Source organism: Sinohyriopsis cumingii, chromosome 15, assembly GCF_028554795.1.
Source record: "Sinohyriopsis cumingii isolate HCF-2022 chromosome 15, ASM2855479v2, whole genome shotgun sequence".
NCBI lineage: Eukaryota > Metazoa > Mollusca > Bivalvia > Unionida > Unionidae > Sinohyriopsis > Sinohyriopsis cumingii.
The window spans coordinates 77,552,789-77,575,902 of NC_142975.1; the positions used below are offsets into that span (position 1 = coordinate 77,552,789).

At 34.0% G+C, this 23,114-nt stretch overlaps 1 protein-coding gene across 3 annotated transcripts in view; it reads left to right on the forward strand.

Annotated features, from left to right (window-relative positions):
* Positions 1-19,998, forward strand: part of LOC149782121 (uncharacterized) — a 63,705-nt gene extending 43,707 nt beyond the window's left edge. For 2 of the 3 annotated variants that reach the window (XM_089933569.1, XM_089933570.1), the window contains 3 exons: positions 3,250-3,378; positions 8,738-8,851; positions 9,662-19,998. In XM_089933569.1, the coding sequence (XP_089789695.1) occupies positions 3,250-3,378; positions 8,738-8,851; positions 9,662-9,966 (548 nt within the window). In that variant the 3' untranslated portion in view covers positions 9,967-19,998. The remainder of the gene's footprint in view (positions 1-3,249; positions 3,379-8,737; positions 8,852-9,661) is intronic. The other variant, XM_089933571.1, reaches the window with a different exon arrangement.
* Positions 19,999-23,114: the final 3,116 nt, after the last annotated feature.

Consider the following 23,114-nt stretch of genomic DNA (forward strand, 5'->3'; position numbering starts at 1 on the left):
TTTAAATAAATCTGTGGAATCTTTTGTGAAAGGGTAAAAGTGAAAATAAATTGATATGATCAGCAAGAATATTTAAAGTTATGAGACATTGACATTCTGTGAATTATAATGGGATAGGACATACTGTGAATTATAATGGGATCTGTACATACTGTGAATTATAATGGGATCTGTACATACTGTGAATTATAATGGGGATGGGGACATACTGTGAATTATAATGTGATAGGACATACTGTGAATTATAATGGGATCTGTACATACTGTGAATTATAATGGGGATGGGGACATGCTGTGAATTATAATGTGATAGGACATGCTGCGAATTATAATGGGATCTGTACATACTGTGAATTATAATGGGGATGGGGACATACTGTGAATTATAATGGGATAGGACATACTGTGAATTATAATGGGATCTGTACATACTGTGAATTGTAATGAGATAGGGACATACTGTGAATTATAATGTGATAGGACATACTGTGAATTATAATGGGATCTGTTCATACTGTGAATTATAATGGGGATGGGGACATACTATGAATTGCAATAGGATAGGGACGTACTGTGAATTTTAATGGAATAGGAATGCACAGTGAATTATAATGAGATTGTGACATGACTGTTAATTATAATGTGATAGCACATGCTGTGAATTATAATGAGATAGGGACATGCTGTGAATTATTGATGTTGTTGTTTGAAGGTTTAATGCCATTTTCAGTACAAGATAGGCTATAAATGGTGGAGGAAGAACCTGGGAAAACCCCTGAAAGAAAAACTGACCCATAAAAAGCTACTGGCAAGCTTTCTCATGTACTCACATTGGCTGAGCCCTTGACTTGAACCCATGCAGACAGAGGTGAGATGGCAGTGATCCATAACAGTGAGCGCTTTAGACCACTTAGCCACTCAGGGCCCGACCATGAAATATAATGAGATGGTGACAAAATTTTTAATTATAATGAGATAGGAACAGAACTGTTAATTCAAATGAGATAATACATACTGTGAATTATAACGAGATAGGACATACTGTTAATGATTATGAGATAGGGACATATCGTAGACATATTGTGAATTATAAGAACTTGGGGACTAACAGTGCATTATAATGAGATGGGGACATAACTGTTAATTATAATTAGATAGGACATACTGTGAATTGTAATGGGATAGGGACATACCTTAGACATACTGTGAATTATAAGAACATGGGGACTAACACTGAATTATAATGAGAAGGAATTTGTTTGAATCCATTCACTCTAAAACTACCAGTATTAATTTATGTGGAGCCATTAACTCTACAGCTACCATTAGGAATTTAATAAATTTTGCAATACTTATGTTCAGAAAGTGGGGATAGCATTTTTATCCTTCTCACCCCAAAAGTTGGAATGAGATATAGAAATTGGTTTTATCCATACATCACAATTTCATTTCTAGAACACAACTCCAGCATTTTTAAAAGTCTCTGAAAAATTTGATACACATACCAGACTATTGGTCCAGATGTGCCTTGGCACACTTAATAGACTTGTGGTACAGATGTGCCTTGGCACACTTAATAGACCTGTGGTCCAGATGTGCCTTGGTACACTTAATAGACTTGTGGTACAGATGTGCCTTGGTACACTTAATAGACCTGTGGTACAGATGTGCCTTGGCACACTTAATAGACTTGTGGTACAGATGTGCCTTGGCACACTTAATAGACCTGTGGTCCAGATGTGCCTTGGCACACTTAATAGACCTGTGGTCCAGATGTGCCTTGGCACACTTAATAGACCTGTGGTACAGATGTGCCTTGGCACACTTAATAGACCTGTGGTCCAGATGTGCCTTGGCACACTTAATAGACCTGTGGTCCAGATGTGCCTTGGCACATTTAATAGACCTGTGGTACAGATGTGCCTTGGCACACTTAATAGACCTGTGGTACAGATGTGCCTTGGTACACTTAATAGACTAATGGTATAGATGTGCCTTGGCACACTTAATAGACCTGTGGTCCAGATGTGCCTTGGCACACTTAATAGACCTGTGGTCCAGATGTGCCTTGGCACATTTAATAGACCTGTGGTACAGATGTGCCTTGGCACATTTAATAGACCTGTGGTACAGATGTGCCTTGGCACATTTAATAGACCTGTGGTACAGATGTGCCTTGGTACACTTAATAGACCTGTGGTCCAGATGTGCCTTGGCACACTTAATAGACATGTGGTCCAGATGTGCCTTGGCACACTTAATAGACCTGTGGTCCAGATGGGTCTTGGTTCACTTAATAGACTAATGGTACAGAGTGCCTTTTGCTAGTATTCCAGTACATATATAGTTGAAGACTAGTGCTCTGTATGTAGTATTGGTGTATACATGGAGTAGAAGACTAGTACTCCATGTCTGCTCTTGGTTTGTGTGTGTGTAGATAGATAGATAGTTAGACAGACAGACAGACAGACAGAGTAGAAAACTACGACTTTGGATATACTTTTCGCATCGAGTAGCTTTAAAGTTTTTTCATTATAGACACTTTTGTTTGTTTGAAGAATTCCCAAACTGCTCATGGTATCCCCATGAACTTTAATGTACATGTCATATATATTTATGATATATATGACCAGTGCTTCATCTAGGACTATTTAACACCAGACAGGTGTATAATGTTCTGTTCTAGATATTCTAATTTAACATTGTGTCAAGTCATGAATGTATACTCGCACCTATAGTAGATATACATGACTGACCTTATTAAAAGTAGATCACTGTGGCTTGATCCATTAGTCACTTGCATGCAGTTCCTTTTGTAATTGATATGGCTAGATTATTTGCTTGGGGAAACTCTTTGAGGTTTAAATTTCTAACCCTTAGAATAACAAGAGATGCCTGCACTGAACTGTCATTTGTCCAAATTTTTTCTGACCTTTCCACACTGTGTTAAATATTTGGATAGTTCCGTTGGGGTGGGGGGGTGAGACAGTCCAAATATCTAACATGAGGTGGAAAGGCCATTGGAAACTTGGATAAATGTGCTATATATCAATGCCATCCATAAAAAATACTAAGTATGTTGAGTCTGATTTTGATGTCTTGGGTTTATAGAGAAATTGGGAATACACTGCATAAAAAATTAATGAAGAAAAACTGATTATATTTTTCAAATTTTTCTCTCACTTTTTTGTCTCTTGAACTAGTACTTTAACCCAGTATTTCCTGACTGACAAATGTTTTCTCTTGCAGTGATCAAATTCAGCCTTGTCATCGTCTGTAAATGTTTTGGTCGTGGGAGTTCATCTATTAATGCTCTGGCACAGGACCATCGGAATGATGTACTTTCTAATATTGTCGCAATTGTCTGTGGCTATTTGGGTAATTAATTAAATTTTCTATGTATTTGTTTTGTTTGTAATCACAAAAATTGCCCTATGCATGAAGATTTTTATATTTTCCCCTGGCTTTGCATTTTTCAAATTGTGTGTATAATTTTATTATATCAAAGACTGTCCCAAATTTATCACTGCATTTATTGATCAGTTTCTTTGCAAGATGTATAATTGAAAAACCGCCATTCCCTCTAGTTGCTGATAAGAAATACAACAGTGTTCATACTATTATGAAACTATTTTACATTTCAGACAGTAGCATTACAACTGCTCTGGTGGCCTATTGATTAGAGTCTCTGCCTCGGATGTGGAAGGTCACGGGTTCGAACCCTGGCCAAGTTATACCAAAGACTTATATGGTACTAACAGCTGCCTTGCTAGGCGCTCAGCATTGAGAGGTTAGTGTTAGGACTGGTTGGCCTGGTGTCAGGATACTGTGACTAGGTGGGACATGATGCTACATGTCTGCAGCATGATGCCCCAGTGCTAGACATCACTATAAACTACCACACTGCAGACATTGTAGCAATATTTTTTTAAAGCTATGTTAACCAAAAAATCCAAATCCAGTAACATTACAACATTTTTGACAAAACATTTAACTACTATATATATATATATATATATATATATATATATATATATATATATATATATATATATATATACATATTATGTTCATCTGTATATAAATAAAAAAATGATACTGAATTGAAAAAGATGTTGTATTTTCAGGGTATTATCCATGTGAATACTCAAACTGCCACATTTTCATTTGATTTGAACCAAATCTGAAACTTACCTCTAGAAAAGCAGATTTTATTTGTCTTTATAAGAGTTATTGCCCTTGAACTTTATCTCAACAGTTCGTAGGATTAGTTGAGTTCTTAGAATAATTTCAGGGGCCCTGAGTGGTCTAAAGTGCTCACGATTCCAGATCACTGCCATCTATGTCTGCGTAGGTTCGTGTCTCAGGCTTGGCTAGCATGGGTACGTGGGAAAGCCTGCCAGTAGCTTCTCGTGGGTTGGTGGTTATTCCCTGGGTTTTCCAGGGTCCTTCCTCCACCAGTTATACTGGCTGCCATGTATAGCCTATCTTGTGCTGAAAAATGGTGTTAAACCCTAGAACGACGGGAACAACAAATCAACATTAATTTTGGCAAGTTATAGCCCTTGATCAACTAACATTGACATTTTTTAAAATTACAACCAGATTTAGTATGAAGCTTTGCCTCAGCAAGGTTTTATATGAGTTTGATGCTGGATTTTTAAGAGTTAAATAGTACAATGTCCAATTTAGAAAGAACACCCCAGTGACTTGTTAAGACTATAGCCTTCATATTTTCGTTTTTATTCCAATCAAATCTTCAGTGAAGCCTTGTCACAATAAGATCTTGGATGAGTTAAAAGAAGACCAGATTTTGACTTTATGGAATTATGACCCATGAGAGACTTGAATGGACATTCCTCTGGATTCACACTTTCTGATTTTAACTGTAATGGCAGTGTAACTTAATATCCTCTTGCAGTTTGTATGATCATCAGATTTTAATGATATTTTACAGATTTATGGCCCTTGAATACCATTGGCATCTCAGAAGCTTCAGAACACTAGCTTTCACATTTTTACAGATTTATGGCCCTTGAATACCATTCGCATCTCAGAAGCTTCAGCACACTTGCTTTCACATTTTATAGACTTATGGCCCTTGAATACCATTGGCATCTCACAAGCATCAGAACACTATCTTTCACATTTTACAGACTTATGGCCCTTGAATACCATTAGCATCTCAGAAGCTTCAGAACACTAGCTTTCACATTTTTGTATTGATTTCATCCATTTTTGGCTGATAAAATTCTCCACAGCAAGTTATTGATCAACTTAGAATAGCTTAGCATCCTCATATATTTTTTAACACTTGCGTATCCACATGTTTATCGCAGCAGCATCACAGGCATATTTATTAATCCCTGAATTTTGGACCATATTTCACATATTAGTTTGAGCCTTGACTTTTTTAAGAATATCTTTATTACTTGTTAACACTATCGTTCATTCTCTTGAGGTTTTCAGTCGTAATGACTTTAAAGTTTCATTTTTAGCAAAATCATAGGTGATAACACTTTCTGGAAAGATTTTGACCATATTTTACTTAGTTATTACCTTTGACTGACTCAGTACTACATCTAATTCCAGCCAAGCAATCATTTTAGTGGCAACAATGCCATTGGAACTTACTGTTTGGCCCTGTGTCCATCATGTGGGATACACCTGTCCATCACCAATTGCTTGTTGCCACTCTGGAGTCCATATTTCTGTCTCTTACTAGTTCAATGCTGAGTAAGATCCATGCAAATCAATGAGGTCATCTTTGGCTAACCTTGTTAACACTCTGAATGACATATTTCTGGTCTGAATTTGATCAGACTTGGAATATATGCTTATATCATTAACATTTCAGATGAATTTGATAACGTGCAAAATCCGTTGATACAAATGAGGTGATCTTTTATCTAATTGTCCTCTGGAAGTCATGTTTCCGACCTGGTTTAGATAAAACTTGCAATGTGTTTGTTTTGTAAGGTCCTGGATGGATTTGATAAATATATAAGGGCATATTAATAATCTTGCATCCGATTGGTTGAGCCAATTATCACTCTGAAGGTCATATTTTTGTCTTGATTGTAATCAGACTTAGAATATATGCGTATATCACTAAGATCTTGGATGGATTTGATAACAAGTGAAATCCATGCATATGAATGAGGCGATTTTGCATCTGATTGGCTGAGCTTGTTAGCCCTCTGGAAGCCATATTTATAATCTAATTTTGATCAGACCTCACATATTGACTTGTATCATCAAGATTTTGGATGGGTTTGGCAATTAGTGAGATCCACACATATTAAAGATGTAATCTTACATCTGATTGGCTATCTTCCTACCAGTTTCTAAATACGTATGGGATGTTTGTATATTTATTGTTTTTTTAAATCAAAAGAAAGAGAAAAAGTTTTGACAAAATGTTGTACAAAAGCAGATATAATTAAGTATTTCAACTTAAATATCCCTCCCATTGCGGTAGTAATTATCTTTCAAAATTGAAACTATTAAAGTGCGACTTCCTGTCTCTTCATATGTTTTTTTATTATTATTAAAAAATTCAATCATTTTTTCTCTCCCTTTATAACTCTTTCTGCCTGTCATTCTTACCTGTATAGTTTATTACACCTCTTCTTGACATACATGAACACAATCAAAAAGAAGCAATTAGTAAATAGGTTATAAATTATTGATCCGGTATACAAGCTAAAAAGGACCACTCTGGTTGCCTAGTGGTTAGAGCGTCTGCCTTGGATGTGGGAGGTCGCTGGTTCATATCCTGGACAAGTCATACCAAAGACATATAAAAATGGTACTTCAGGTGCCTTGCTTGGTGCATTAAGAGGTTAGTGTTAGGACAGGTCTCCTTGGTATCAGGATAATGTGATGGGGTGGGACATGATGCTACATGTCTGGGACATGATGCCCCAGTGCTAGACATCACCATAAACTGCCACACTGCAGACATCATAGTGATACGACTGAAAAGTTGTTAAAGCTATGTTAAAAATCCAAATCACACTTATACACACACACAAGCTAAAAATATTGCTTAGATACAATAAATCACACAGTAACCTTTTTCTTTCGTGTTTTGAGGATGCTGAAATCACTTGAAATGTGTTCTTTGGGACAATAATTCTCAAGAAAGATGACCAAACTTGCCATATTGAATTTAGAAGTAGCATAAATTTGGAAAATGGGTAGGGGAGTTGGTCCAGTTTTGAAAAAATCCTACAAGCAACACTTTAACACAACTTAAGTTCTTATGACATGCAAAAAACCCTCAGCCTTGTTTACGAAAACCACTTGTGATATAAGACCTTTGTTTGGACAGCCACTTGTGATATAAGACCTTTGGTTTGACAACCACTTGTGATATAAGATGAATTTTGAAAAATCCTAGAAGCAACGCTTTAACACATCTTAAGTTCTTATAGCATGCAAAAAACCTCAGACTTGTTTTCGAAAACCACTTGTGATATAAGACCTTTGTTTGGACAACCACTTGTGATATAAGACCTTTGTTTGGACAACCACTTGTGATATAAGACCTTTGTTTGGACAACCACATGTGATATAAGACCTTTGTTTGGACAACCACTTGTGATATAAGACCTTTGTTTGGACAACTGCTTGTGATATAAGACCTTTGTTTGGACAACCACTTGTGATATAAGACCTTTGTTTGGATAACCGCTTGTGATATAAGACCTTTGTTTGGACAACCACTTGTGATGTAAGACCTTTGCTTGGACAACCACTTGTGATAGAAGACCTTTGTTTGGACAACCACTTGTGATATAAGACCTTTGTTTGGATAACTACTTGTTATATAACACCAGATAATTGATGTACTGATCAGTTTTATTGTATAATATGACATTCATTGAGAGACTGCCTGTCTTGGGAAATATTAAATTTTTTTATTGAAGCGGTAGTCTTTCAAGACGGGTTGTGGTTTTATCAATGCTATTGCATATACATGTTCTGTTTGCTTGCTGACACATCAACACTAAAAACTCAACTGTCTCCATAGCACAACATAGGTATCATGAACAGTGTTTTAGTTGGCATAGATGCCATTATTGTTGTATGTAGCTCAGTTTCTTGGACACTGTTGGATATACAGTCATGAAGCTTCATCATATAATGTACTGCTTATCAAAAGGAGGTCACGATGGCCTGCTTTTTAGGCTCCAGTGATTTTGCTGGGTATTTGGAATATGCCTCAGTGGACATAGGAGGTGAGACAATACAATTGCAGAATTGACCGCTCTGGTGGCCTAGTAGTTAGAGCATCTGCCTCGGATGCAGGAGGTCATGGGTTCGAACCCTGGCTGAGTCATACCAAAGACTTATAAAAATGGTACTAACAGCTGCCTCGTCAGGCGCTCAGCATTAAGAGTGTAGAGTTAGGACTGATTGGCCTGGTTTCAGGATAGCCTAGTTGTTAGAGCATCTGCCTTGGATGTGGGAGGTCGCTGGTTCAAACCCTGGCCAAGTCATACCAAAGACTTATAAAAATGGTATTGACAGCTGCCTTGCTTGGTGCATTAAGAGGTTAGATTAGGACTGGTCTCCTTGGTGTCAGAATAATGTGACTGGGTGGGACATGATGCTACAAATCACACACACACAAATGCAGAATTCTTTTCTGACATTACAACCATCATCAAACCGTTGAATCCTGCAATACATTTTTCTCCAATTCTACAGTATAATTTTGTTTTGACAGGATCTAAGCAGTTTGTTGAAACAACAAAGGCGCGAGGAGTTACCTTCATTGATCCTATAGGGGCAATTTTGATAAGTCTCTACATTTTGTTTAATTGGTGGAGAACTGGCTATGGTGAGCTAATGAAACAAACTTTCATACGAATAACTTTATTTCTCAATCTGTCTGTCTGTCTGTCTCTGTCAATCAATCTACCTCATTATGTACTTGCTCTATTTCTCCATCCATCAGTCCACTTCTGTCTTCCTGGGGTACAGAAAGTGTTCTGTCACATGAAGGTTGCAAATACATTATGAAAAAAAACAATGATTAAATATTTTTATTATTTTGTAATAGCACTTTGTAATAGCACTTTTAACATATATTGGCTATATCAAGCCGAGGATATGGACACATTGAAATCAGCTGACCAAGTCTGGCTTGAGTGGGGATTGAACCTATGACACTTTGATTATGAATCCAAGTGAGCTACCATGGCTCACAGGATTTACTTACTAAGCTTTTCTGTACATCCAACTCGCAAACTTAATTTGTATGATGCATGTCATCAGGAGAAAATGACATGATTTGTATGCACAACACTGATTATGTCAAACATGGTGCAAGGGATTTAATAATAAAATTCCAATTTCAGAAAATGATGATACAATCTGTAGTGATAAGTAATATTAATAATATCTTTCAAATTATCCTGTTGGATAAATAATATTTTATTTATATTCTTTTCTTACATTTAAAATATAACATTTAATATTAAATATTTCGAACATTGAAAGTTTGAATAATAATTTATAATAAAACAATAAAATATTAGTATGTGTTCATTTGATCACAGACACAAAAACTACAATACTTTGCAAGGAGGTTGTAGATTTTTCCGTCATCACAATTTTAAGAAACTTAATTGTCCTATATTTGTTTCAGAGCAAATCAAGCTGTTGACGGGCTACACTGCTAAACCCGAATTCCTTAGCAAAATCACATGGATCTGCTTGAATCATCATCCTCAGATCATTGAAATAGATACAGTGCGTGCCTTTCATTTTGGAAATAATTTCCTTGTGGAGGTTGACATAGTTCTTCCAAAGGATATGTCTTTGAAGGAATCACATGACATTGGAGAGTCTCTACAACAGAAAATTGAAAAGTTTCCGACGGTTGAGCGGGCCTTTGTCCATCTCGACTACGAGACTACCCATCATCCAAATGAGGAGCATAAGAGAATCTAATAGAATGTCTTTGTTCAATTGTAATTTCATATAAAAATATGAAATCCTATAAAACATATGAAACCTTAGAAAACATGAAATACAACATATCAAATAATATTAAACATGAAATTGGTGAATTAATTGCATCTTTTGTCTTCGCAGGCAGAATTATTAAAATTATTACATAAGATTTCTAATTTTTGTATGAAACAAGTGTAAAGATTCGAATCTGTTTATTGCTTAATAAAGTACAGGAAGTTTAGTTTTTAGAACCCACTGGATGTTATTGACATGTTGCGAAGTATAAGTGTTGTCACACTGGACATCATTCACATCCCTTGTGTAACATAATTATATCGCTGTTCACACATTTAATATTGAATAGTATAATTGCTCTGTAAAATGCCTATGTCATCATCTAATACTTGCTATTTTTCACACATAAAATTTAGAGGAAGTCTTTCAGATTGGTAGCCAGTTGTTATTATCATTTTTGTTTTCTATAAATAAGTATATTTTAGAATGTTTTACAATTTCCCTAAATTTGCAGAACATTCTGTTTTCAAATATAATTGTTTATGCAAAGCAGTTTATTTAAGTAATCACTATTTTATCTAGCTATTCTACAATGTTACCTGTTTCCTGTGAGAGATGTTTTATTGAAGGATGCAACATCGCATAATTCGTATTGCCTTATATTGCACCATCATGACATCCTGGCTTTTATGTGATGTCATGATCTCTTTTTTTTGGATTCAAGCAGCTAATTTAGTATTGTCATTATTCTGAAACAAGTTGAATTTTAAAGGTTTTGCACAACATTATGTAACCTTAATGCTGGCGAATATGAGTTTTTACAAGCTCAAAAAACCTAACTGCTTACCTCAGAGCTGTTCCAGTAAAACATACATGGAATTCGGGGGAAGGCACTTTTAATGTGGGGTACTCACCCATAGATGCATTTTAGAATTATCTTTTCATTTTAATATGAACTCTTTGCAGTAAAAGTACTCTGATATATATATTTAAAAATGCTGCCATCCCAGGGAACCATGTATGTTTAAGTGGAACGGCTTTCAGCAGAGGTCCGTAATTCTACAATATTTGACTATTATTTGAATTGCCTTTCTTGGTCACAAGCCTATAGCTACAAATAAAACAAGAGTTTTTGTTAAATTTTTCGTTTTATCAGGATCTACAAGTCACATACTTTCAAATACTTGTACATGTGAGTGTTGTTTTTTCTTCAAAGAAATATAGAGAATCAAGATAATATTTGACAAAAATTAAATATTTTCTGTGATAAGTTGAACGTGAATAAATACTAACATTTTATTTGTTTTAATATGCCACCAGATTGTTTGTAAACAGGTTTAATTTAAATGATCATAGTGGAACATATAAGAAAAGAATTGATCTTTTCCCCCGGTGACCCATAAAATTCACTGTTTGTATTTGTTCTATTTACCTTTAATAGTTTCTGCATCTTCATAAAACTTTGCAGTAAAGTTTTTCTCAGTTACTTTAAACTTTCATCATGTAAAGTAGGTTGCATTGATTTTCTCATTATGGGAAGTGTTGGAGTTTAATTGTCATATACAAGAATCGTGACAGTGATTAAGGTTACACTTCTGTCAGAACATTTTTTTCCTTCATGTTGCAAGTTTACCACTTTAGTATATTCATGTTGTACATTTTATTATAATCTGTTAGTAAAATAGATTTGTATATATTGTTATCATCTGTTATTAAATTGTTATTGTACATATTGTAATCACTTGGTGGAATATAGAATAATGTGTAGATGAATAAATCGTGTGATAAATCTACAATTAAAAAAAAAACAAAAAAAAAGGATCAAATTACATTCGATATAGTATACTTTGTTACATATACTTTGACTCAGTGTCAAATTTTTGTCAAAAAAACATATAAGGGGCCCCAGGTGGCCAAGTGGTCTAAAGCACTATCTTTAACCAATCACTGCCATCTCACCTTTGTCTGTATGTGTTAAAGTCTGAGGCTCAGCAGCTGTGGGTATGTGAGAAAGGTTGCCATTAGCTCCCTGTTTATTGGCTGCCATGTATAGGCTATAATGGTGAAAAATGGTGTTAAACCCTAAACAACAACAACAATTAAGGGTCTATCATATTGAATCCAGGTCAGACTTTATGAACATTTAATTACATTCATAGAGATGTTTCTCGTGTGTGTTTTTATATGATTTTAAACTTTATAATTAGTTTCTTAAAGCAGTCTAATTGAGATCAGCCCCCTACAACACTGAGAAACAATAATATCTAAGGTCAGCCTATAGCTGTACCACCAACAGGCTTCTATTTAATTTAACCGCAGAAAACAAGGACATTTGTATTTCAATAACTTTTGATTGTTTAGGTGATAAACAAACTGATTCATTATTTTTATTTTATCCTGTGTTTGTACTGAAAATTACATGGATTTGATATTTTTATAGTTATGCCTGATTCCTTGCATGCTTCCCTGTTGTATTCTTGTGCATCACAAGTCTTCAACATTTTGTGATAGTCACAGTCAATAAATATAAGTGGGGATATATTTTGCAATGGTCATAATGATTTAAATGATGAAAATTACATTTGTGTTTCATTTGTAGAATTTTTTTTGATAATTCTTCCACATAGTTGTTGCTGATCTAGAAACAATAAGATGCCAACCATAATTTTTCAGTTAGGTAACTTTTATTCTTCTCTTTACAGATTAGAACAAGCCATGTCAGTTTTTATATACCATCTCATGTCGGGCATTTTATGGAGTTGTCCATTCTTTGATACTTACTTCTCTGGCATATAGCTCTGTTATGGTGAGATAGTCATGAAACTTTGTCCAAGAATGTATCATGACTAATTGGTGTGTTGTGTACCATAGCCATGCCCCCAGTCTGAGGGGCAAGGTCATGGCAAGGTCAGATGTAATTCTTTGACTTGTACCCTTGTCTGGAGTACTACTTTTGAACCACACAAAATATTTTAATGTAATTTTAACCAGTTATGTATAATAACTAGACAGTGTGGCACATACCATAGACATGTCCTCAAGGTCAAGGTTATGGCAAGGTAAAATATAAATTGATGACATGTAATCGATGAAAATAGTTTAATGAAACTTTTGCCTCTTATATATCTTAATGTTGTCTTGTGTATTCAGGGTCAAAATCACAAGGGTATGTGTAAATCAATGCTTTGTTAATTATCCTAGCTGTCACTTTTTAACTTGGAGCATCTGTCTTGGATGCAGGAGGTTGCGGGTTTTCGAACCCTGGCCTAGTCACACCAAAGAAGTATAAAAATTGTTTTGCAGATGCCTCACTTGGCCCTTAGTTAGGACTAGTCAGCATGGTGTCAGGATAATGTGACTGGGTGGGACATGATGCTACATGCCTACAACTTGATGCCCAAATGCTAGACATCACTATAAGCTGCCATACTGAATACATCATGACAGTATGACTGAAAAATTGTTAAAGCTACGTTAAAAATGCAAATCACAGACACACACTCAGTTTTTAAGCCCTTCAGATACATTGATGAAACTGGACTCGCAACTTGTCATACAGTAGTCAAGTCTCTGGCTCAGAGTTCACTGTCATTAGAAGGGCAAAGGTCATGATTTTTTATGTATCATACTATTTGTGGTACTCGTGTTTCTAAAACATCAAAATCTGTTATCATTTTATCATATATTTCATATATATCGTGGCCTATTTGTGTTTCTAAAACAGTTTATGCTTATGGTTCTTTTTGGAAGATGGATTGCACTGAATGAAGTCTAAATGCTCCAAGTTTCTAATGCTTGGTATAGACTTCATGAAAGCCTACCTGATGATAAACTGTATCATAAGCTCATATCGGTTAGTCATTCCTATATTTTCTTTGTATCAAATTTTCAAAAACAGTGACAAACATTTGGATAAGTCTGCCTCCCCATCAAAAATCAAAGGTAACCCATGCAAAATGTTACAAATTAATGAATGAAAAATGATTATAAGTCATATTTTGTCAACTGTGTTGTTTATTGTATCTTTGGATGTGGTTTGCAACTTAACATTTTGCATATAATTCTGTATCATGTAGTGACAAAAAGTTGGTGATAAAATTAGTTTATTAATGCTAGTATGGCAGTAACTGATTGAATGCCTTCCCTAAAGAGACAGGAATATTGATCAACTAGAATGGCATAAGTGCATTATTATCATATTTTTCAGCACTGACAAATAATTATTTTTGCATAAAGATTAATTATACTGATTAAATAAATTCGTATCAACATAGCCATATATATTGTTAATAATTTCATGAATAGTTACTCTGAGTTTAATATAATAAAATTAAGTTCTATCAATTTTTGTGTATTGATTCATGTAAGTCTATATGTTATTAAAATAACGTTAAGGTCCCTGTACATGTTTGACATGTATGTAGCCTACCTTTGTTAACATTATATTGTGAATCTCCCCAAGCATTCGAAATATCCAGAGTTCATATTACAATGAACAGTTATATTATGTAATTATCTTGTGTATCTAATGTCAATATTATGTAATTATCTTGTGTATCTATTGTCAGTATTATGTAATTATCTTCAATATCTAATGTCAATATTATGTAATTATCTTCAATATCTAATGTCAATATTATGTCATTTTCTTCAATATCTAATGTCAATATTATGTCACTATCTTCAGTATCTAATGTCAATATTATGCCATTATCTTCAATATTTAATGTCAATATTATGTCATTATCTTCAATATTTAATGTCAATATTATGTAATTATTTTCAGTATCTGTTGTCAATATTATGTCATTATCTTATGTATCTGTTGTCAATATTATGCCATTATCTTCTGTATCTATTGTCAATATTATATTGTGATCATTTGTATATGTTGTCAATATTGTCATTATCTTTATTTATTGTTTCATTATCTTCTGTATTTAGAGCTGTCTCTCATTATAACATGATTCCAAATATAAGGCAGTACTGCTATGGATTCCCTGACTAGAATCATACTGATGTTTAACAATATGAGTTTAACAATATGAAAGATAACAACATGAAAGCTAGCATATATCTTTATTTCCTTTTTAAAGTACTTATTACAAGTTTTTTAAATATTATTCCCACTATACCACTGTTAGGTATATTACATTGTTCTCAGTATATCATGGTTCCGTACATAATGCAGATCTCATTATAATGTGGTTCCATACATAATGCAGATCTCATAATAATGTGGTTCCATACATAATGCAGGTCTCATTTTAATGGGGTTCAGGATATAATGCAGTTTGTGGCTTTAGAACCTGACTACAGTGACATAATGAGGGACAGCTGTATTGTGGTGGTGAAAATCTAAGCTGGAAGAGAATCACATGACAGGGTATATCTACTCAAAATAACCTTGAACTTCTTTTGAGCAGCAGAGTATTTGATGCATAGCATTACTTCTTGGAATTCAATAGAAAATAGGTTATATTATTTATTTTTAAATTTAAATAGTTTTTTTTCAGTGTTAGAAATGTTTATACATTTATCCTTGTTTACATTCACGTCAGGTCCTTGAGTATATATTGCCAAACCAGAATATTCTGTATTGCAGTAATTTTCTGGGGAAATACCAGATGTTTAGACATATTTTTTGTTTCCATCTTCTCAGATCTTGTCAGCATTTAATGCCAAACATGTTGTTTATTCATGCGTTTTTCCGTTACCTGATTTGCGTTTAACTCCATGATTTTTTTAGTAGAGTTTGAAAATTTGCCAAATTTTAACTTTAAAAAATGTGTCAGTTTGGTAAAAGAATCTGCACTATAGCAAAAACAAATATTGTTATATTGTGCTGTGCCAGTTCATAGTGTAGTAATTGTCCTATTGATTCAGTATCATTCCATGATTTAAGTCAATCAGAAATCATAATACTACCACTAACCCTTGAGACAGTTTCTCTGAAAACTTTGCACAATGTCAAGTGTTGACTTTTGCCCATAATATTTGAATTTTTTTTATGTTAAAGACAAATATAATGATAAATTTGTTGAGTTTGGAAATGGAATATAAATTTTCTTTTTACTGAGGGCACCTCTTCTACTGAGATAACATTTCCTTTGTATTGTTTAATTATTGTTGATTAATTACTGTTGTAGTATTATGGATTTGAGTGCTTACATTTCTTTCGGTTAAAAAGCACATTTTTTATATATGGTCATTCACTTTTATCAGTCAGTCTGGTCTAAAGAAGTACTATAAACAAAGCAACCGTTTTTCGCCCTGTGATGTATCACATTATGATATTTCATCTGAGAAGGTCTTGAACTTATGCTCAACACTGTATTGTCAAGATTGTGCTGTTGTGCCATTAGATGCTATACATGCATACATTTCTGGAATGGATTAGAATTTAAAACAAGAACCTGTAGGTCCCAACTAATCAAATATCTTTGTATTGATTGATCAAATGATAACCACCACTTAGTACTAACAGCTGCCTCGCTTGGCACTCAGCATTAAGAGGTTAGCGTTAGGACTGGTCGACCTGGTGTCAGGATAATGTGACTGGGTGGGATATCATGCTACATGTCTACAGCATGATGCCCCAGTGCTTGACATCACTATAAACTGCCACACTGCAGACATCATAGCAGTATGACTGAAAATTGTTAAAGCTACGAGAAAATTTCAAATCACACACACACACACACAACATTTATGACCAGTGAAGATGCAGTAGTTATCAGTATTTGAACCAGGATTGTTTTTTTTTTATTGTCAACATTCAAACCAAAATGTTATTTTCAAGAAACGTTAAGATTGATTACTTGTGAAATATTTGAACACTTTGAAAAATTGATATTTTTACATAGTTACCGGTCCAAGCAATCCCAAATCAGTTTAAAATGTATAGGTTGATGAGGGTTTTCTTGTACACTTTCTTAATTGAATATCTCTCCACATGTGAAGGTCATTACTAGGAATAGTACAGGAAAATGTAACCTGTTACTAATTGATGATAAAATAAATGCTGAATGAGTATTTAAAATTCCTAAGATTTGTACAGGTTGAAAATCAGAGATGACTTTTATTATTTGCTCATAGAAAAGTACATGTTCATGAGTGAATTTTTTTCAATGTGGCATAAGTATTGAGATCTCATTGGTTTCTACAACAGAAAGTCTGTGGAACCTATTTTATGACCGATCGTATATCACTAAAGATTTAGCAAGGTCTTGTTCACTTTTTATGGACTTGTCATTTTCTTCACCAGATTCTTAATGCAGTTAAAGAAGTTGTATATGCTTTTTTCTTGTTTCTTTTGTTTTTCTTTTAATGATAAACTACAGACATTATTTCATGCTCGGTCTCTGAGTTCATAGTGCAACAGTACACATGATTAATAAGCGATGCAGAGAAATGTATCCACAATTTTATGTAAATTTGCTTGTTTTTGGAATTGACTATGTATATGTATTCATTGCACTCATTTTAAAAAAAAAGTACTTACGCTTTATTGTGTAGTTTTTGCTTAGTCAATTTGAAAGTCTTTGTACTTGGCTTGATATAAATTGGCTGTATTAATGGGCATTACGTGGATTTTCTTTGACATGCTAATGACTCCAGGTCTTACATGTGCATGTTTGACTAATGTTGATGATATTATAACCTGTTTCCATGACCTGTGTAGATTTGTTCCAATAATTATTTGTTAAGCACAGTATTCCCATAAACTTGCATTTGATTTAAGATACAATTTTAGAGTCGCGTTCAGCTTGCACGATAACTGCACAGCAGCAGACAGTCCTAACAGCAGGTGATATGCATTATAAAATGATGCGGCTATCCATATGCTGATTTTGTTTCATCATTAACAAGTACACAAAAGTGGGTATTTCCATATGATTGAACAGAAATTATGATTTAAACATTTTGAAGTTAGTCAAAAGTTTTCTGTTTTCTCCTGTATAGCCATTTTGTTGACCAGTTTCTTTAAGTCTATCAGTAAAACTAAAATTTGTATATTGCAAGAATTTTATCTCTTGTGCACTTTCATTCCTTTATATGACTAGTCAGTTAGAGCATATGTTAAATTTGAATTTATTTGTACCAATTGTTTTGCTATGTTTTTTTAATAATTACTGCTTTCATTCCGTATTAAAATTTGAAAGAATGTGGCCACAGATAGGTTTCTTTACATATAATACTCAGCTTTTTTATGTTCAGGGCAACTTGCATCCCCAGTAAATAAATTCTTTTGTGAACATTATATTTGAATGTTCAGCATTTCCAGCAGTTCATTCCACATGACACTTTGAAGTCAAAATCCAGATTTTTAAGTAATAATGATTTTGACTACATGTAGTCAGTTATGCACTACTTTTTTGTTACATTGGAGGTCAAATCTTAATTTATGTTTGAATAAATTTAAGTTGATACTTTTCATTGCCCTTCATAATGGCTTTTCTGTTATCTAAAACAAAATTTTTTTTGTACCTTTAATACTTTCATTCCTCCACTAAATCACCATAAACATGTTGGAGTTTGACATCCCATTCTTTAATGACATGTGTTTCAAACTTTTTGATTTGCTGTAGAGAGATTTGTAGGAGTGGAACTTGTAGCCAAACTCTATATTTTTTAAATTGTTCCTTAAAATATACATGGCACCAGTGGAAAATACATTTGCATTCAAGTAGCTATCTGTAATTTGCAGTGGTGGTTTTATTATCAGGATCATTTTGAGGAGAACCCGGGTTTACCAGATAGTTTGGGACATTCGGTATTCTTGCATGATGAGCCAAAAGGCCCACCTAAAACGTTTGCATAAAATTAGTGTGGTCTTGTCATTGGACAGTATCTCAGGCAGTTCGGATTAAACAAATCTTTTTTTTAATTTTTTTTATTCATAACATTTATGGAAGTGTTGGATAGGTTTATTGTTGGGCATGTTCATTGTAAAGTTGTGGTAGCCATATCTTTCAAGTAGTCGAGTTTTTAACTGACCTTAGTTGTTGTAATAGAATTGGCATCAGTGTCAGTATCCAGCAAATATGTACTGCCTCACTGTCGCAGTATTTCTTTTTTCTTTGGATGTAGGCAGGTTTGGAGTGGGCTTAAAGGCACGTAACTACTAAGAGGGGGTCAAGGGGGCTATTGTTGTCCAAAGAGGGGGTCAAGGGGGCTATTGTTGTACAGACCCTTGTACATTGTACATTTTGTTTACCATGTAGTTGCATTTTACCGCAAACCAAGTTGGTTTTGTGCACCCTTTAATAAGAGATTATTATTCTTGGAGTCATGAAACTTGGTGAGGGGGACTGAGACAAGGAAATCCCAGTCTAGGGGCCAGCATGAAAATCTTATTGCAAAAGCTCCTGATGTATAAAATTATACTCTGTATAACAGACACTGTTTTAAAGCTGATTTTTTATTAAATCCTATAGCTCACTGTAGAAGTATTTTCACCAAAAGGCAAGATTGCAAAATATAGTGACAGGTAACACATAAAATCCTAACTTTTCTCAATAGATATAGACAATAGAACTTAGAATAGACAACGTTGTGTTGATTAGATTAAAAAATATGTTGAATGACAGTTATTTATGTTGATGACAGTTAACAGACATCAGATCTGACATTTTCTGAACACATGTTGAGAGTGGAAAGTGCACTATAGTAAAAGTCATCACACATCCACTTCCAATGCCAATACCAACAACAATGCAAAGGAGTACCCACAGAAATGACAAAGTTTCCATTTGTATGCAGAATTTTGTAATGGCATCCAGTATTTGTATGTCAGAATTTTAGCCATAAATAACATTTCTAGATTGTTTTGCTTACATTAAAGTATTATTTTTGTCAATTTTTTGTACTGTGTAATGCTACAGTAGTGAGCATGCAAATTCTTAACTTCATTTTATTGCTTGGTTCATCAAAGTCAGTGATCTTGTAATTTAATTACTTAAGCCTTAAAACTTTGAGAAATGTAGAAAATAAATGTTTTGTTGACCTTCAGACTTGTTTTTCTTCATTTCAATGCTAATGAAATAGAGACCCAGGATGTATTTCTTAGCCCATTAAATGGATGTGAATTTACACTACCCTCAATAGATAAACTGAGGGCTGTTCCATTTCAACATACATGGTACCGAGAGAAGGCAGTTTAAAAAAAAAATATATGCCAGGTTACTTTGATTTCACAGATTTCATATTAAAATAATAAGAAAATTCAAAATTGCATCTATGGGCAAGTACCCTGCTTTAAAAGTGCCTTCTCTGGGTCCCCTGTATGTTTTAATGGAACAGCCCTGAAGAATTCAGGAGAACCCATTGTATTAGGATCCTTTTCCAGCAGATTTTTTTCTGATATAGCCTTGGATTGTCTTACTATTGGCAGAGGGTGCACTCATTGTTATAGAATAAAAATGAAATAATAAAATTCAAGTTTTATTAAAAATGAAGCTCATCATTATATCAGACACTGTACAGGTTTAACTAGATATGTTGGTCAACTAAAAAACTACTTTGTAAATTTTCATTATGAATGTTAACAGATTAAATTAGGGATGATGTGAGAGCAAAATGGGGTTTTCAAACATATTGTGGTTAGATATATCCAGTTACCATACATAAATTGCTTTTGGCAAAGTATGCCAGAAAGCTGAAGATAGATATACATAAAAGGAGGTCACAGCAACCAATTTGTCAAGGTCAACTGAGCACATATGCTATTTTATGTACAGACATGAAATTTGGTATGACTGTTTGCATTTTAAATTACCAAAGGCAGACAGTACATGTAGGTAGAAGTGACATATAGTGATTACTTACCACACAGCACATACTGTTGTGCCAGTCATTAAGTCCTACGTTATCACTAGCTAAGCTAACATTACTGCAGGAAAGGGTGATTCCCAAACATTGGTAAAAAAAATTAAATGTCATTCCCATATACTGAAATTACATGTGATGTCTTTTTTCTCGTAATCCTAACCTTGTGCGTCATGTTTGGAAAAGACAGTCCCCCAAAAAAGTTAGAATGGGTTTACAAAAGGAAATTACTAAATAAATTTAAGAAAGCAAACCTGTAGGCTATTTAATAAATAATCAACATTGCACTATACTGTATGATGGCCAAATTGACCTGCAACTATAATGTACAATACTGAGTAAAAAATATTTTTTGACAATAATGATAATAATAAGTAGAGTAACATTTTTAAAATAATAATAATAATAATTAAATTAAATAATAAAAATAATTGAAAACAATAATTTTTATTTTATTATTATGCACAAATATTTTTTGTTTTCAGAAATTGAATTAATTTCATAGAATTCTGCAAGAACTTTTAAGGAATTAAACAACAGTTGTATCATAAAATCTGGAATTTTTTTTAAAGACATGCATTTATGCTTTTTCGCAATTATGGTGTATGTGAGTGGCTTTGGCTTATTGAGGAATGGTACAGCGATCTTGAAATGATAAGTGTTTTGGCTTATTTAGGAATGGTACAGTGATCTTGAAATGATGAGTGTTTTGGCTTATTTAGGAATGGTACAGCAATCTTGTAATGATGAGTGTTTTGGCTTATTTAGGAATGGTACAGTGATCATGTAATAAGTGTTTTGGCTTATTTAAGAATGGTACAGCAATCTTGTAATGATGAGTGTTTTGGCTTATTTAGGAATGGTACAGCGATCTTGAAATGATAAGTGTTTTGGCTTATTTAGGAATGGTACAGCGATCTTGAAATGATAAGTGTTTTGGCTTATTTAGGAATGGTACAGTGATCATGTAATAAGTGTTTTGGCTTATTTAGGAATGGTACAGCAATCTTGTAATGATGAGTGGTTTTGGCTTATTTAGGACTGGTATAGCAGATATAACGGTACCAATTGCACAAGTCCAGGTGGGCGGAGCTTAAGGTGTAGGGAACATTGTATTCAGAATTAAAGAACAACACTAGCTGTGATTGGTGCATTATGTAAGAGTTGTACTTTCTGTTTGGCTTAAAAAAAAGTTGAGCCTCTTGGCAACATGTGAGTTTGTGTTAATTTCTATCTAGATCATATTTTGTATTTTTTATGATTTTTTTTAAATATGGTACACATGACTGAAAATGTGCTTGTTGTGACTAGATAACTCTTACCCCTGTCTAGTTCCAGTAGAGTTATCTCTCTTAAATGCAATGGAGTACCTGGTTATGTCATTGTCAAATTGACAATCTAGCATTGTTCTATATGACAGTGTGTGACATGCATGCTCAAGTAGGACAGAAAGTATATTTATTTCACAAAACATTAGCATTGAGGTATATGGAAAAACAATTGGTACCGTGATACCAGCAAGCTTGTAATGATGAGTGGTTTTGGCTTATTTAGGAATGGTACAGCAATCTTGTAATGAGTGGTTTTGGCTTATTTAGGAATGGTACAGCAGTCTTGTAATGATGAGTGTTTTGGCTTATTTAGGAATGGTACAGCAATCTTGTAATGATGAGTGTTTTGGCTTATTTGGAATCAGGTCACAATTAATAGTTCCAGTTCAGTACCCACGAATGTAGTTCTAGTCTATTTTAGAACATTTTTTTTCTCTCTCATTTTGGTGGTGATAGAAGAGTTAGATTTAAGCATTTCTGGTAGGGATTTAAAGGTAATTCTTTATTCTTGAGAATATGAGCTCAGGGTGTGGTTGTCCGTGTGTATTTAGGCAACAGTGCACTGAATAATAAGGCTTTGGTGATCTACAAGTGAAATCTGTGTTCTGTTTACATGATGCTCTGTTTACAGTCCAGCCTCTCAAAAAATGTAGGTGAACCTTTGACAAGAACTTCACTGTAAAGTCATCCTTTGAAGGTATTTTAGATTAACATATGATTTGTATCGATTGTCACTCAGTGGAAAGGTTAGTACACTGAGAAACAAATGTAGAGAATATATAGTAAAATTAATTATGTTCAATGTCCATTTTGTAATGATGAGTGGTTTTGGCTTATTTAGGAATGGTACAGCAATCTTGTAATGATGAGTGTTTTGGCTTATTTAGGAATGGCACAGCAATCTTGTAATGATGAGTGTTTTGGCTTTTTAGGTGGCAGGGTCCAGTTTCGTAAATTGGCCCCTGGCAA